The sequence below is a fragment of the Periplaneta americana genome, chromosome 1 (genome assembly GCF_040183065.1).
Source record: "Periplaneta americana isolate PAMFEO1 chromosome 1, P.americana_PAMFEO1_priV1, whole genome shotgun sequence".
Lineage (NCBI taxonomy): Eukaryota > Metazoa > Arthropoda > Insecta > Blattodea > Blattidae > Periplaneta > Periplaneta americana.
In genome coordinates, this window is record NC_091117.1 from 151,702,840 (window position 1) to 151,721,629 (window position 18,790).

At 33.6% G+C, this 18,790-nt stretch overlaps 1 protein-coding gene and 1 long non-coding RNA gene across 2 annotated transcripts in view; one reads left to right on the top strand and one right to left on the bottom strand.

The window, feature by feature from the left end:
- Nucleotides 1-18,790, bottom strand: part of LOC138709343 (uncharacterized) — a 445,573-nt gene that overhangs the window by 12,735 nt on the left and 414,048 nt on the right. The window lies entirely within an intron of this gene.
- On the top strand, nt 7,710-17,727 carry LOC138702090 (uncharacterized). The gene is made up of 3 exons (XM_069829650.1): nt 7,710-7,821; nt 10,859-11,419; nt 16,337-17,727. The coding sequence occupies exons 1-2, from the start codon at nt 7,771-7,773 to the stop codon at nt 11,414-11,416; spliced, it is 609 nt and encodes a 202-aa protein (XP_069685751.1). The 5' UTR covers nt 7,710-7,770; the 3' UTR covers nt 11,417-11,419; nt 16,337-17,727.

Here is an 18,790-nt window from a genome sequence, read left to right on the forward strand (position 1 = left end):
CTCTTACACTTTCTTACGACTACTTGTGTTTTATAGCCTTTTATTATTTAAACTTATTCTTGCTGAACTGTTATTGTAATACTCATTGCTTTATTGCATGACATATGTTTCAAATGCTGTACGCCAGATCTATACAACTGTCTATCCGTTGGGAGCTTGCAACATTTTAACTTCAATTCCGAGGCTACCGGATGCTTGTAAATCTCTTAGTATAACCTTAAAAAAACAAACATGCATTTAAATTATTGTTTAATATTTGTAAACACTTCAAACATTATAATTTATAACATTCTGAACATATTAGGCTACATATTTTAAATATTTTACTTATTTTAAAATGCTTCGTAATTGAAACATTTTACATAATATTTTAAACAATTCATATAATTTATACATTCCACATATATTCGAAAATTGTTTTTTATATATTTAACATTTTATATTTTGAAGCATTTCATATATTGTAAACACTTTAAAATGTTAAAATATATGAATACGTTACTTACTTACTTACAAATGGCTTTTAAGGAACCCGCAGGTTCATTTCCGCCCTCAAATAAGCCCGCCATCGGTCCCTATCCTGTGGAAGATTAATCCACACCCTATTATCATATCCCACTTCCTTCAAGTTCATTTTAATATTATCCTCCCATCTACATCTCGGCCTCCCCAAAGGTCTTTTTCTCTCGGGTCTCCCAACTAACACACTATATGCATTTCTGGATTTCCCCATACGTGCTACATGCCCTGCCCATCCCAAACGTCTGGCTTTAATGTTCCTAATTATGTAAAGTGAAGAATACAATGCCTGCAGTTCCGCGTTGTGTAACTTTCTCCATTCTCCTGTAACTTCATCCCTCTTAGCCCCAAATATTTTCCTAAGCACCTTATTCTCAAACACCCTGAACCTATGTTCCTCTCTAAAAGTGAGAGTCCAAGTTTCACAACCATAAAGAACAACCGGTAATATAACTGTTTTATAAATTCGAACTTTAAGATTTTTTGACATCAGACTAGATGACAAAAGCTTCTCAACCGAATAATAACATGCATTTCCCATATTTATTGTGTGTTTAATTTCCCCCCGAGTGTAATTTATATTTGTTACTGTTGCTCCAAGATATATGAATTTTTCCACCTCTTCGAAGGATAAATCTCCAATTTTTATGTTTCCATTTCGTACAATTTCTGGTCACGAGACATAATCATATACTTTGTCTTTTCGGAATTTACTTCCATACCTATCGTTTTACTTGCTTCAAGTAAAATTTCCGTGTTTTCCCTAATCGTTTGTGGATTATCTCCTACCATATTCACGTCATCCGCATAGACAAGAAGCTGATGTAACCCGTTCAATTCCAAACCCTGTCTGTTATCCTTAACTTTCCTATTGGCATATTTTAGAGCAAAGTTATAAAGTAAAGATGATGAACATGTTACATATTTTAAACATTTTATTTATTTTAAATATCTTATATACGAATATTTTAAACATTACTTATATACTGTGTTCTGAACCATTTACATACTTTAAATATCTAATGTATTTTAAACATCTTATATATTTTAAACATTTAATACAATTTTAAATATTTTACATAGGTATTATCAATATTTTGTTAATTGTACACATTTTACTCATTCGAAACATTAATTAATTTACATATTTTAAACATTTTACATACAGTATATATTAAGAACTTTTACATATTTTAAACATTTTGCATATTATAAACAATAAAATTTACATATTTTAACAATGTACGCGTTTCAAACATTACATATAATTTCAAAAATCGTATTATTCGAAACATTTTATATAATTTAAACATTCTGACTAGTTTACACATTTTGACCATTTTGCACAATTTTCACATTTTGAACATTTCATATCCTCCTGAGTCCTGAGAGTATAGTATAGGACAGGGCTGGCACAAAGAGCGGATTCTGCTCTCTCGTCTACCCGTTTGAGCAATCTCATGTTCGGGGCGGTTCCTATAAATAGTCTAACTATTTTGTATTAAAGAACATAACAAAGAACCAATAAAATTACAAAACGAAAACAATTGTTACAAAACAGGGATAATTACGGAGATAAAAGTAGAGAATCAATTCAAAGACAGAACGTAAGGTGGAATAAATAAATAGTATATTGAAATTATGAAAAAGGAAAAGAGGATATGCATACTAAATAATTTGCTTCATTTTTTCCTTATATGTATTAAACTCAAAACAACCTAGGTTAGGATTTATGATCAAAATAGAGTTGTGTAACCTTGGCCAGTAACTCTGGCTGCGATTTATTCCAGTGGTTGCGTAACATTTAGCTAGATTCAGCTGAAGGATATGTCAAATTTCTTCTTGTAGGGTAAACATGTTGTTCGTCTTTATTGCCTATTTGAGACGATTTTTAGTAATTTTTTTCACTGTCCAAAAAAGATTTTGATTACAAATTATTTCTTTGCTTTCCTTAGACATTTATATATGGATCCTAAAACTTACAGTGCAATTGATTGTCTCTCATAGGAGCTACGACATGTTAACCCTTTCTAACCCAAATTAAATTTACAAGCAATCCATGTTGAAACAAATAGCTGTATTACGACCAAATTACGGGAGTGGCAACATTTGAAACAAAACTATATTGATGAAAATGTATTGAAATAGAAGTTATCCAGCAAAATTTACCTTCATATGTAACACACAAGTATATAAATGCTATAAAGTTAATTATTGCCATATGATATCTATAGGTGAGAAAGGGTTAATGTTTAACGGTGCTGCTAGAGTCTAGCAGAAAAAACCGTCCACGTACAGGTTCCGTCACGTCAAAACATTCTCCTCGAGAATCCCAGACGGTCCCTGCCGTTGACGGTCCGTGACGTTGTCTGTGTATGTGAACGCTACCATACAAAACGCGTTGTGCAATGTTTTGATGTAACGCTGCTGGTCCGTGACGTGACGTTGATGTGACGTATAATGTGAATCGAGCTTTGAGGAAACAGTGTATACGCTGCGCTATACTCCGTACATAGTCCTACCTATAGTGTTGGGCCTTGGTCGAAGGTTTTAGATAACCAAACGTAGGACTCTACAAATTACAAATGTACATATCAGCCAGAACCTCAATGAAAGGTATTATTAATTCCCAATACATTACTGACAACTAAAAATTCTCTTCACAAATGACTCCCAGTCAGTACCTGGTATTCGAATAGTAACCTACATTATTTTTAAGTTAACTTTTAAAGAAATCATATATATATATATATATATATATATATATATATATATATATATATGTGTACTTCAGAAAATTGTAGACTTATTACTTGAATGTCATTAAGAATGCGAGAAACAGTTATAAAGTAACAGATACTCGTGACAAATAACCAACAAATACATACTTGTGTATGTAATTCATCATTTTAATTGAGTCACCTACAGATAGGACTAGATAACTAACTTGTTTGACAAATTGATTAATTTCCTGTTTCAGTGGTTAAAATAATTACTGTTTACATAAGAGTCTTCTGTTATATGAATTCTGTATTAGGCCAGTTTATTGCTAAAAATTGCTTTTTTCTTATTAGAGATTTATAAATTTCTTTCCATACTTTTCTTTATTTTGTTCGTTGCAGTTGTTTAGCACTAGAACATTCACAGTGACATTTATTTTAGTACTAAGAAATAGTTATGGTAAAGGAAGAATGGCAATGAAATTCCTCAAATGTAGCTGTCTATAGCTAAACATTTTAGAACATTTGAGATATCAAAGAAAACAGTTGGATATTTGCAGTAGAATTTAGTTTACCGAATACAAAACCAGACAAAATAGGTTTGAATATATCCAAAGAATGAGTATATGAATTACGCTGAATTTTTGTCTATTGTTAATTCATGGCCTCCTTATTCTCCACAGTGATAAATATTGATATACTGGAGCATTTCTCTTTGTCATGTACAGTAGTGGCAAAAAACCGGACCGACTCTTGTAGCTGATTTCAGAGCCTTGTTCACTCCAGAGCACGATAGACTGGTAAATAAGACTTTCGTGGTTCGAATCCTGCCTGGGAAGGAAACTTTTTTTTTTTTGTTCCTTATTCAAATTTATTCCCAATACTTTTCGATTGCTGGTTAAATTCATGTTCTGGGAATAGTAAGTTAATTAAGTAGTAAAATATCGCTGCAATCGAAAAGTATTGGCTCAGAAATCAGCTATAAGGGTCGGTCCGGTTTTTTTGCCACTACTGTACATACACATATATTGAAATAATAATTTTGAGGCAATTAAAAAAATAGTAGTTTATAAATTGTAAAAATATGATTTTGTAAGTTTTGAGACTTGATAAAAAATAAATAAAAATAAGATAAAAATATATGGTTACATTAAAAACAGACTGCTTGACACACTCTATAGCAGAGTTTAAGCTAGAAAATAAATAATTGTCGCAAAAATGCACAAATGAAAAATTATATTTGTGCAAATTGCGAAATGCTTGTGCAATATTATAAATAATTGTGCAGAAAGATAAAACTAATAAAATATGCAGAAACAAAAAGTTATATAAATTGTTTCTTGAAGTTTTATTACTTCCAATCCATCTTATCACACTCTAGATATACTTATGTAAATAAATCATTAGAGGTAGGTATGTTTAGAATCAATTACTGCTGAATTTACATCACATTAAAATACTGCACCAACTCTGAAATCAATTCCTGAACGTCTATAGGTCATTATCTTTTTGAACATTGCCCATGCTATTAGAATTTCACATCTCTGATTTCATTTACTCCATTATCATTTCTGTTAATAATTTTTAAACAATAATTTAACACATACACATTAACTTTCTCATAAATACCTGAATTGTTGTTCATTTACTTGATTTGCTATTTCAACAACATTAAAACAATAATATTGAAGCAGAAGTTTCTGTGGAAATAAAACACAGTAATCTTTCCTAACTTTTCAATAACCCTATGTAGGCCTATGTAAAAAAATATTCTGTTCATAATAAGGCACATATTTTCCTGATAAAAAGTCTATATTTTTTATTATATTTGTATTTTACATTAAATGTATTCGTTGAATGTTCCGTATACTTCCTGCTTTGCAACACGAAACTTATTTTTTATTTTAAAGTCTTATTATATTAATAGGTTAAAGTATACTTCAAGGAAGTGCTAGAATTTTGTACAGTAGTGGCAAAAAAAACCAGACCGAACCTTGTAGCTGATTTCAGAGTCACAGATTCAAATTTTGCTAGTCACAAAACACATCCATCTTGTATAAATAATTAATTGTAACAATGAAATTTATTGCATTTGTTCGATTCTTACCGTCTTTTCTTTCCTTACAGACGAAAAAACTTTGAGAGTTTTATTTTCGCCTGGCATCAATATTACATTTTTACCTTATTCGGCAAAGATAACTGCGTATTTTTACATTAAACAGCAGTACATACCTCTGGCTTCACTATCCATATTGAAATTACCACAGTTTGACACAATATACAGCACAGGTTTCTTTTGTATCAGCTACAAGTATCGGTCCGGTTTTATTTTTGCCACTACTGTACATTCACAGTTTCATTGTATTATATTTTTCTGTCAATAAAAATGATTATTATTGTGAAATTTATACTTCATAGAATTTATTTCTTGTACAATTCATTAAGAAGTTTTTGTGGCGCTTACAATGTTCAATGTCCAGTCTTTTGGAACAAAGACGGTTAATTTTTTATTTACGTAAATAATGTTTGCAACTTGTTTTTCAACATGCTAGAAACAATATTCTACTTCTTTATATAAAGAAAATAAAATATAAACTCATTTATTTTCGAGACGGTTATTTGACGACGCTGTATCAACTATGCGTTTATTTATGTCGGTAGACTTTGGCGATAACCAGGTATTTGGCAAGATAAGTCTTCCTGCTTTCAATGGGATAACCTAACATTACTATTATAGTTGAGGAAACCTTTGAAGGTAATCAGCCCAAACAAGATTGCAACCCAGTCCAGAACGCAGCTTCGGAGCACATCATCAGCTCATTTTCCCTTCGAAGTGTCGGTGATAGCAGTATGTTATGGAAAAATATATGTTAAAATCTGCTCAGATATAAAAAATTTGTTATTTATTAAAATTTGTTTAAAAAGCAGAAATATTACTCAACTGAATTGTTGTATAAACGTTTCAAAGTTTTCAACATTAAACACATTTATTATTTTATTTTATTAAAATATTTTCACAGAAATCTTAATAACTTTGGAAGGTATACACATAAATATACTAGTAGAATTAAAAATATGAATTCTCTGCGTTTTTCTGAACCTAAATGTAAAATCAATGCAGCTTTTTATCATAGCATGAGATTCTAGGTTATTAAACAAATGTTATTGTAATATTATTTTAACCACTAATCCTCTCCAAATTAATAAAAAAAATAATAAAAAAATTGTATTGGATTTATAGTTTGGGTTTAAAGATATTTAACACTTTTTAATCTGTAATTTATTCACTCTCAATTTTATTTTTGTTTGTATTGGAATCCCTTCCTGAGCACGAGTCTTACTCATTCGGAATTGGGCTAGTTTATATTATATTGTATTAACTTGTATTCATTTGAAACTTTAAATAAATAAATAAATAAATAAATAAATAAATAAATAAATAAATAAATAAATAAATAAATAAATAAATAAATAAACCCTAATTTCATAATTAATCCACCATCTTATATTTATTAACAGATCATCTTTGAGATTAGAATTTTAGTTAAAAGATACATTTTTTTTTTATCTTTTGCAAGAATTCAATACTTCAATGAGACAACAGGGCTTCCTTTATGAAATTTCAGCTAAACACCTCTCACTGTTTTATATTTCGAATTTATTATTAAAATTTAGATGCTGAAAATCTAACGGCTAAAATTTTATTTTTCTTTTAATTTCTTAGGGAGCTTATAGCTCTCGGTTAACTACCGGAGTCCACAGCTGTGGAGCAACGGTTAGAATGCCTGACCATGAAATGAGCAGGCCTGGGTTCAAATTCTGGTTGAGACAAGTTACTTGGTTGAGGTTTTTCCGAGGTTTTTCCTCAACCCATTAAGAACAAATGCTGGGTAACTTTCGGCGCTGGACCCTGGACTCATTTCAATGGAGTTATCACCTTCATCTCATTCAGACGCTACATAAGCATGGCAGTTGATAAAGCGTCGTAAAATAGCCAACTTAAATAAAATAACTACTGGACCTCTTCTAGACTTCATACATTCTGGATGAAACGCATCAAGGCACTCTTATGACGTTGCAGTAAACTAAAATTGGTTTTCGTAATATATAGTTATATGAATTGATTTAGTATACAAAACATCGTGTGTGATTATTCCATATTTTAACTCTAACGCTGTAGATCTCTTATACAAGGTATACAAGACACTCTATATGCCCTAATGAATTTCTTGTTTACTCTATGTCAAGAAAAAATATGTAATCAGTGCTGACCTTCTGAAATTCGAGATTGTCATATATCAGATATATAATGACAGTAATTTATTGCGTTTTATTTTTTTAACACAAGGAAAGTTAAGAATATTTTAGATAAGAAAACGGTGTTGTCATTAAAAACATATGTTTAACATGTTGAAAACTCAACGTAATCCACATTTGGACAGTTTATGGCTAAATTAATGGGAAAAGGACCCCTTGCTGAAAAGGGCTCTTATAAAAGCACTTTCAGACAAGAAACTTTAGTATATGCAACATGTCAACTCAACAACGTGTCTTCGTGCTCTGCTTTTGTGCAGTACTTTTGGTAAGTTTTCCATACAAATACCGCTACATTAAATTATGTAGCATATATTTTAAGCAATTTCCATTAAAAAAAATTATAAATAGGTCGGCTACCAGCAGTGTTCTAGACTTTCTTAGTCACTTTGTATAATAAATACGTATTATCAACGTCAAACGCATTTCTGCAGCCATTATTAGCTGTTATCGTATTTTCAAACACTTACTTACTTACAAATGGCTTTTAAGGAACCCGCAGGTTCATATCACCCTCACATAAGCCTGCCATCGGTCCCTATCCCGTGCAAGATTAATCCAGTCTCTATCATCATATTCCACTTCCCTCAAATCCATTTTTATATTATCCTCCCATCTACGTCTCGGCCTACCCAAAGGTCTTTTTCCCTCCGGTCTCCCAACTAACACTCTATATGCATTTCAGGATTCGCCCAAACGTGCTACATGCCCTGCCCATCTCAAACGTCTGGATTTAATGTTCCTAATTATGTCAGATGAACAATACAATGCGTGCAGTTATGCGTTCTGTAACTTTCTTCATTCTTCTGTGATTTCATCCCTCTTAGCCCCAAATATTTTCCTAAGAACCTTATTCTCAAACACGCTTAATCTCTGTTCCTCTCTCAAAGTGACAGTCCAAGTTTCACAACCATAAAGAACAACCGGTAATATAACTGTTTTATAAATTCGAACTTTAAGATTTTTTGACAGCACACTGGATGACAAAAGCTTCTCAACCGAATAATAACAGGCATTTCCCATATTTATTCTGCGTTTAATTTCCTCCCGAGTGTCATTTATATTTGTTACTGTTGCTCCAAGATATTTGAATTTTTCCACCTCTTCGAAGGATAAATCTCCAATTTTTATGTTTCCATTTCGTATAATATTCTGGTCACGAGACATAATCATATACTTTGTCTTTTCGAAATTCACTTCCAAACCTATCGCTTTACTTGCTTCAAGTATAAATCCCATGTTTTCCCTAATCGTTTGTGGATTTTCTCCTAACAAATTCACGTCATCCGCATAGATAAGAAGCTGATGTAACCCGTTCAATTCCAAACCCTGTCTGTTATCCTGAAATTTCCTAATGGCATATTCTAGAGCGAAGTTAAAAAGTAAAAGTGATAGTGCATCTCCTTGCTTTAGCCCGCAGTGAATTGGTAAAACATCAGATAGAAACTGACCTATACGTACTCTGCTGCAAGTTGCAAACACTAATATATGCTTACTTACTTACTTTATGGCTTTTAAGGAACCCGGAGGTTCATTGCCGCCCTCACATAAGCCCGCCATTGGTCCCTATCCTGAGCAAGATTAATCCAGTCTCTACCATTTATATTCCTACCTCCCTCAAATCCATTTTAATATTATCTTCCCATCTACGTCTCGGCCTCCCCAAAGGTCTCAATGCCTCCAGTCTCCCAACTAACACTCTATATGCATTTCTGGATTTGCCCATTCGTGCTACATGTCCTACCCATCTCAAACATCTGGATTTTATGTTCCTAATTATGTCCGGTGAAGAATACAATGCAGTTCTGTGTTGTGTAACTTTCTCCATTCTCCTGTAACTTCATCCCTCTTAGCCCCAAATATTTTCCTAAGAACCTCATTCTCAAACACCCTTAATATCTGTTCCTCTCTCAAAGTGAGAGTCCAAGTTTCACAACCGTACAGAACAACCGGTAATATAACTGTTTTATAAATTCTAACTTTCAGAATTTTTGACATATCCTTATGGGGGAATGTCGTACTCTTGACAATTAAATTTTTTGATGTGGCAAAGTTGACTAACCTAACTCCATTGTCATTACTACTTACGTGTAGGCTCTCTTTTCCAATTGTTGGTTTAAAAATATCCTCCCGTTCTACTTTAGCATTGAAATCCCCCAATAAAACTTGCATGTGATATCTAGGTAACTGATCAAAAGTGTGTTCCAATTCCTCATAGAAGCTATCTTTATATGGTCGTCTTTCTCTTCTGTAGGGGCGTAAGCATTTATAACTGCGATATCGCACCATCTACCCTTAAGTACTATATACGATAACTTGTCACTGATAAATTCGACCTTTTTTACTGCTGATTTTATTCTTGTATGTACAAAGAATCCTGTTCCTAATTGGTGATTATCGTTTCCTTCCCCATAATACAGTAATTAATCGCCTATTTGTGATATGCCATTCCCATCTAACCTAACCTCTTGTACTCCCACGAAGTCTATTCCATATCTAGCTAGTTCTTTTGCTACTAATGTTACCCCTCCTGTTCTATGAAGACTAGTTACGTTCCATGTACCAAATCTTATAACCTTTTCCCTTTGCTGTGGTCGTGCCGGAGAATCAGTCCCATTCCGAGGCTTACTGTTAGGTTTCGTAACCAGCTGTTTTTTTACGGTGATGGGTTGTTAGCCCTTCGCCCAACCCCCAAGCTGGAGGACCACCCCTTATCGGCTGTCCACGACTGCTTATTCAATATATTCGCAGCTACCCTCCATATCTGGAGGCCGTCTCCTCTATCCGCAACCTGAGGACGCGCCATGCCGTGGTGATAGGGACCCACAATACATGGCTCCCTATTATATATATATATATATATATATATATAATTTTATTGGGTTATTTACGACGCTGTATCAACATCTAAGTTATTTAGCGTCGGAATGAAATGAAGGTGATAATACCGGTGAAATGAATCTGGGGTCCAGCACCGAAAGTTACCCAGCATTTGCTCGTATTGGGTTGAGGGAAAACCCCGGAATAAACCTCAACCAGGTAACTTGCCCCGACCGTGATTCGAACCCGGTATCATATATATATATATATATATATATATATATATATATATATATATATATATATATATATATATATATGAATGAATGAAATAATAAACAATTAATGTGGGAATGAAGTCAATAAATAGATACTTAATAAATAAGTTGGAGATCTGATAAGTAAACTAAAATATAGTGAAGAAATGCAAATAAATTCATAAAAATACGTAACTAATGCTAGCACTTTCTTCCTTTTCTACATAGAGTTTGACCAGGGCGGACTTCACCTGTACCAAGCCCGGATACTACGCAGATCCCGCCGACTGCCACTCCTTCTACAAATGTAACGCCGACCTCACTCACACCAAAGGTTCCTGCACGCAATACGGTCACTTTGACCCTGTTGAGACCTGTGCGTGGGGAGAATGCAACACTCCTACAATTCCTTCTCCCCAGTACAGCTGTGCCAGCGAAGGATACTTCCCCGACCCTAACGATTGCCACTCCTACTACAGTTGTGACAAGAACCTCGTAGGGTCTCACTTCACCTGCACTAATTACGGATACTTCGACACCACTACCGGAAACTGCGAGCTGGGGCCCTGTCCCACCACCACGACACCCACCACTACCACCACTACCAAGAAAACTACAACAGTATTTGTGTTCGTTTGCCCAGATGAAGGTATCTTCGCAGACCCCATGGATTGTCGTTGGTACTATACCTGCGATGATGAGCTTGTAGCCTCTCACCACATCTGCATGGGCGGTGGAGGACATTTCGATGAAGATGAGGGAGGCTGTGTCGCCGGGAAGTGCTAACAGGTGAGTATCTTGATGCTGACTACTGAAGAAAGTCCCATTCAAATGTTAGAGACTGTTCAATTACAAAGGAACAGTCATAGTGGGCTAAGCGCCATACATTAAAAACGGAGAAAACAAGGGTTAAAATTAAGTGCTTACAATAATTCAATGAAACATGTAACAAATAATACAGAGTCATCATTTTATTTTTACTTCAATTTTTATTGTACCTGAGTTTTTGAATGTACTTCACTCCCACCCCTTCTACTAATGAAGTTCCATCTGTCCTCCACACAGAATCAAGGCCGCATATAGTAAGCAGCACTGAGTTAGTGAGTATAGTACGTTCCAGAAATATGTTCGCGTTTTCCAGTGACGAAAGAGCTTTCAATATTGAATCATATTTTCGCACAGCTACTGTCCGTTTGCCTACGTCGCATCCCGATTTCTCCCACCTGCTTCTGCTAGCCTCTCTGTAAAGGCTGGGCTGTCTTAGCTCTTTTCTGAAAACATTAATTTCTCTTAGGAATTGGACGTTTACGTAATATTATACAACTGTTTAAAATAACTTAAATAAAAGGGCCTCGTTAAGTAATTAACTGTCACGCGATTCCCACCCCTTTCTACGACCCTGCTACATAACCACTTGGACGGACAGTAGATAGCATGTCTGAGTAATTTAATCTGTGCGGGTCGGGCAGAAGTGAAGATTGAATTTACAGTACGTAAGGTACTCTTTTATAGAGTAGGTACAGAATTATTTCAACATGAGTTACTAGTACGAAAGACGAAACTGGCAATTCGAATTAGATGCAATAGTCTATAGTGCGATAATATGCACAAAAGAACTGAAGCCTATATCGAAATGAACGGCCACCATTTTCAAAAATGTGTTTAAATATCCATATTATGATTATTTTTCAATTTAACTTCATTCTCTATATTGTACACTAATGTGTTGTAGACAGTATAATATTACACTGCATAATGAATACGTCCACATGGACAGCTCAGTTCGTGAGTAAAAACACTTATTCTTAATACAGTACTCTGTTTTGATTAAACAAGAACCTAATGAAAATTATCGAACTCAAAATCGCGATATTTCCTAGTTTACGTAAATGGATGAACTACTATTCTTCCCTCCTATACCTAGTAAAGTGATTTGTGTTTTACGCCAGTATCATCGAACTACAGTCGTGGAAGGGGTACAAACTGTGTTTCCGGTTCTCTAAAGGTATAGCCAGGTTAATATTAAAAATGTTAGTAAAAATAAAATGATGTCCCTGTATAAAGTGTGCACATTAAAACTAAATTATATGTCAATCTTAATTAAATTATGCTATTCACTTAACTTTAATCCTTGCTTCCTCCGTTTCTAATAAATGGCGCTTGGCCCACTATGGCTCTGAACTCTTCAATTATGTGGCAAAAATGAGGCAGGGAAATCGAAATACACTTGCAGAGGAGTTCTTGAAGCTAGCATTGTAATGATTTTAATTTATTATTTAACAGCACTGTTTCAACTGCTCGGTTATCTAACGTCGATGATAGAGAGTTGAGTTAGAAAATTCGTCACGGGATCAGCTGACAACTTCGGGACACAAGTCCATCTTACTGACTCTAAGCTACGTACTACTACTATGTAATAATGTATAATACAGAGTGATTCACGAGGATTTACCGTCACTTACTGAGCCTATTTCCGAAGACATTCTGAGCAAAAAATGTCATATAAACCTTTGTCATAATCTCAATATTTTCAGAGTTACACTAATTTAAAGTTGTTATTAAAATACCTTTTTACTTTAGATTTAAGGGTAAAATATTATTACAAATAGAGGTTGAACTATTCAAAAGTATAATTTCTTTCTTTGGCAAGTGTTCTGAAGCTAAAAATGTGTTGTTAAGTGCTTTGTACAGATTTTGTTTTTTTTTTTTATTTTTAACTAAAAATTGCATTATTCTTATGCACTTATTACAAAAATTGTTACAAATCATACAACTTTAGGAACTTGATTCTTTACAGTTTAATTATGCATCCTAATGTACAATCTTGAACAATTTAAAGGAGTGCCATGATTTGTAACAATTGTTGTGATAAATCGTAAGAAAAATATAATTTTGTAGTTAAAAAACGAAAAAAAAAATTGTACGAAGGAACTAAGGAATTTACAACACATTTTTTGCTTCCAAATATTAGCTAATTAAAGAAATGATACTGCTGAATAGTTAAATCTTTATCTGTAATATATATTTTTACCCTTAAAACTAAAGAATAATGGTCTTTTACAAACAACTTCAAATAAACCTAACTCTGATAATATTGAGATTAGGACAAATGTTTATATGACAATTTTTGCTCACAATGTCTTCATAAAAAAGTTGCGTAAGTGACGGTAAATCGCCGTGAATCATTCTGTATAACTGTGTAAACATACAGACATACACATACATACATTTCATAAATATATAAATACGTACATGCAAAACATACGTATGCATACATACATACATACATACATACATACATACATACATACATACATACATACATACATACATACATACATACATACATACATACATACAAAGAAGTAAATTGAAGTTATGGATAAATGAAGAAAATATACCGAAATATTCGAAGAAAATCTCCCCAACCATTTATGTATAAGGACTTTTTATTAATTTCTCTTTTAAATTACAAGCGCCAATTACGGACTTTTAGAAGATGATTGATGACACAGTGACGACAGAAAATAGTTGTGCTAGATATAGCAAAATATTACACGTGAAAAAATGTGTTCAAAACAGGAGAATATAATTCTATAGAATGGATTCATTAAGTAGTGACCTAATTCGAAGAACAATATATGAATTTTAAGTAAATAAAATCGCTCCGACTATACCGGTACCTAGGTAGACAAAAATTCTCTCTCCGCAGCAAAACAATGGGTACTGAATACGAGTTGCCACACTACACACAGACAAACACATACACACACACCACACGTTCAGGTATGGTTTTTGTAAGTGGATACTAGCACTGTTTTCCTCCCTCCGTAAAAAGAAATTAATGATTTTAACTGACTATTTATGTATGTGTTTACTGAGTCCAATTAGTGACACACAACATTAATTTTCATCTATCAACTTTTTGAGACACAGACATCCAAGGACGCCACATGAAGACAATTGGTTTATACTTTAATCCCAACAAAAGACTTAGTTTCATCTCGTAAGCGAAGAATACTGACCTTCTTCTTCTTCTTCTTCTTCTTCTTCTTCTTCTTCATCACGTAACATGTTGCAAATACGCTTGCTTCTTCCAACTTTCATGTGCCGATAAGCTTCGCTGGCTCCAATCTGAACCTATATTACATCTACTCAATGGGTAAAAACATCAGTGAACGATTAATATAAGAGTCACTTAGGGACTTGGAAATGATGACCCAATGTCGAACGAGAAGTGGTAGAATTGGCTTCTCAGAAAAAAGTGACGTATTCGGTGAAATCCTGCCTCATAGTCATTTTGTATATCGACATTTTACATACTACAGTAGGCTATTTTGTTTTAAATTGCAGAGACTATGAAGAGGAGTTAAAATATCACTACTTGTCATTATGTTCATCTCTTATCAAGTGCCCACTTAAGCTATAAAGCTCATTCGGCTCAAGAAATTAGAGTAAGGTGTAGCAGAAATGTAGGAAATATCGATATACCGGGCACGCAGTTAAATTTTTCACAAGAAATTAAAAATACATTTAAAAATGTACGGGACAAAATCGGCGCTATACATTTGGGTAAGAATTTTTCTGTGTTCATCACTATTTACAGTTCACTAGCACATGTCAATTAGTTGCGAATAAACTGACCAAATTGAACCGCTATTACATATTTGATTTTTTCCAAGCTGGACTTGTGGCATACTTGTAAATTCTGGAGAACTTAGTGTTCCTCCAGATTTAGAATATGGAGTGTCTCGTTTTCCAAAAGGATGAAGCATCGCCACATTATGCATGGTTGTGAGGACCGATTCTGAGGGAAGTTCATAGGCAGAAGAGATCCCGTTGCTTGGCAACCGAGTAGTCCCAATTTGTCTCTAATATAGTCTATTTCTTCTCTTGGGAACATGTAAAAGACACTGTGTATCAAGAAAAATGCAGGTTCTTGTTTACCTGCGTCATATAATAACATCAACCATAAAAACAATTCTTATTGCTATGAATATGCTTACCCGAGTGAGTTCTCAGGTGGAATTCCGTTGAGATGTGTATATAGGGCTATAAATAGTGCACTCTCTGCCTTTTACTAAAAGATAATAAAACCTGTAACATTGTGATTTGATAATTAAGTTTCGCATAAAGTAGCTGTATCAGGATAGGCATCCTTGATCCTTGCGTTTTATTTACAAACATTAACTAATAGTCGTGTGTCTCCCAGGCGACAATAGTGACGACATATATTCAGTTCCTATCGGTTGTACTGTTCACTCTAGAGATGAACAAAATTAATTGCAGCTCTCGCTCGTTGTGTTCGTTGCATTTGTCTTTCGAATCTCGTCTCGTCTCGTCTAGTCTTGTCTCGTGCGCTTCGAGTCTCGCTCATCATTCTCGAAATAGCATTTGGTCGGCGTGGAAAGATTTCGTAACTTTGAATAACATACATCATTGAAATAAATAGCATTATAAATGTTTAAATGAGACAAAAAGACAAAAAAATAGCATCTTACTTATCAAAATATTCTACTTATAGGCCTATTAGGGGAAACGCATGACAAGTGGAACAGTCTCGACGAAAGAAATATAATCATTTACTTTCCTCCTAATAAAAATAAAACACGATTCACATTGTATTAGAAGCTAGAGACTCTTATCACATAAAGCGGAATAGGGTTAAGTAGTAATGTAGAAGTAACTATCTCTCTATTTTTTCAGACTTTGTTTCATCGATGTGAACCACACATCGTGAATTCCATGGCTCTCGGTAAGTTCAGAAAATACATAATTTTACAACATTGTTATAAGTCGTAATAAATGTATTTCTATAGTGAAAGTTTATTCATGTTTTAATGCATACTTATTTACAACGTCATTTACTTCTGCAAATTTGAAAACTGAAGAAACAGCGACAGGCTGTAAGGAATATGATATCAAATTATTCTATTTTAACGTGAAACGTTTGTACTCGACCTACAAAGAGAGAAAAATTGTAACGTTTTGATATGAAAATCTTTTTCTGTAAACTCTGACATCACTCGTGGTATCATGGAAAAAAAGACTATTATCACTTTCTTACATAATTCATGCCCTACTATATTGGAGTAAATTTTGACTTTATCGAGGTCACACATTAGAAGTTCTATAGTATCAGTCTTCATTATCTATGTTGTATACCTCCCATACTCGGACGTAACTAAGGATACGGAAAACAACGATAGCACCTTAAGTTTGTATAACTTCAATATATCCAAATGGTTTTAAATTATAATGATCATATACAGCAAATATTTTACATATAATAAATTTAAAACAAAGTTCATTCTATTCAATTATAATAGTAAATAAATGATAAATAGAACTGAAATAAAACATACATTACAATAATTGAAATAATAAGTTCAAACTCAGTTGAAATTACAGAAAATTACGTTCACAATTGATATACAAGCGTATAATCAAATGTTGTAACAAAATATGCAATATAAATCACAATTATTATGTATTCTAATGTTTTATGTAAAACAAATTATAACTAAAAGTACATAAGCTCACTACATACACATTGATGAGACAATGTATTCCAACATGCTATGTTTGCAATATGCACAATTACAAATAATATTATAAATATTTTAAATTTTAACTTATAATTATGAATTCCATTTGTATTAATATTAAAGTGTATTATAACAATCCACGTACAGCTTATGCATTTTGTCAAGACACTAGCGATGCGCAGTACGGGAACAAAGTTTCAGTGGAGGGGATAGGAGTAAAAGGGAAGGTCAGGCGTGTGTCTACCGAGTTCAAGGCAGAGACTAACCCATTCCCCTATAATTCGTAAGTAGATTCATCCGATCTCGTACGCTGCTCTGTAGGAAGAGTGGGGGGAGTGTCTGGACATAATGCATGCGCTGTAACTATTGCTTTAGTATGTTTTTATTTTATTGTCAATCACTCGCATGTATTTAATTGTTAATTATTATTATAACAAAACATTTAACATGTAAAAACATTTGGATATTGTAATGCACAGCCTGATGATGTCAATAGGTGAAAAAGTTAGCATAAGATATTGAATAAAAGCAAATTATTACATGTTATAATATTTGTTTTTGTAATATTTAGATAAGTCATTGGTCTGAAATACATGTTTAATTAATTAAAATGCTTATTGAGGTAGCTTGCACTTTCAGAATGTGGTTGCGTCAAACACAACAAGAAAAGCGCAACTGACTGGACGAGTCCATTATTACACATGTATATGTAGTACAAAATATTGGAAAAAAAAAAAAAAAGTAACCGAACTGAACATTATACAGACCGATTATTTAGTCCTGACAGCTCAGCGACGCGAAAGAGGGGAAGTAATAGGAGGAGTGGGGAGAGTTCCGGAGTAGAGATAAGGGCGAGCGGTCCGCGAAGGAATGCAGTACAGCATAATTGTATTGGAACCATACCGCTCTACTGCACGCATGACATCCGATCGCTCCGAAGGCAAGCGAGTGAATAACCCAAACACCCCTTGGCGTAACTAAATGGACTCGCCTGACCAAGGCGCATATCTCCGGCGACTGTCAAGACTAAATAATCGTACTGTATATGTATGTATCTTATGTTTACGAGTATATTAATATGTTGTCATGGTTGCATGGATCATCGAAAGCATGAAGTACGTAATGAACTATGACGGACGCCATGTGTAGAATGTAGTTGTGTAAGGATAGCCAGACGAAGCTTTTGGTTTTGCTGTAGTTACTTCTTTCAGTTATCTTTTTTTTTATTATTTCTTGCAATATACCGTATAAACTACATGGAAAAGTTCATTAATAAAGAAGAGTGACTACATTAGCTATGTCAGTAATGGTTCAACAAGGAAGCTAAATGGACATATGAAATAAAATACGCTACACTGCTAAAGAACGTATCTACTCGTACTATTACATTTTGTTACCTTAATTCGAATACGTTTCACGCAATCACTAGCATTTCCTTAAAACTAGTGTATTTTTTCTTTGTTCATCTTAATTACATGAGTTACCGTTATTATAGAGCTGGGAATCATATATAGGTGGTATAGTTTATAAACATAAACATGTACATAAAGATTCACTCCATATGTTGATGAAATTATTGGGGATCATCAGTGCGGTTTTAGGCGTAATAGAT

Excerpts from the sequence above, each read along its gene's own strand:
- LOC138702090 (XM_069829650.1), top strand. The coding sequence starts at position 7,771 with ATGTCAACTCAACAACGTGTCTTCGTGCTCTGCTTTTGTGCAGTACTT. Across the intron at positions 7,822-10,858 it reads GCTTTTGTGCAGTACTTTTG|AGTTTGACCAGGGCGGACTT; the intron begins GTAAGTTTTCCA and ends TTTTCTACATAG.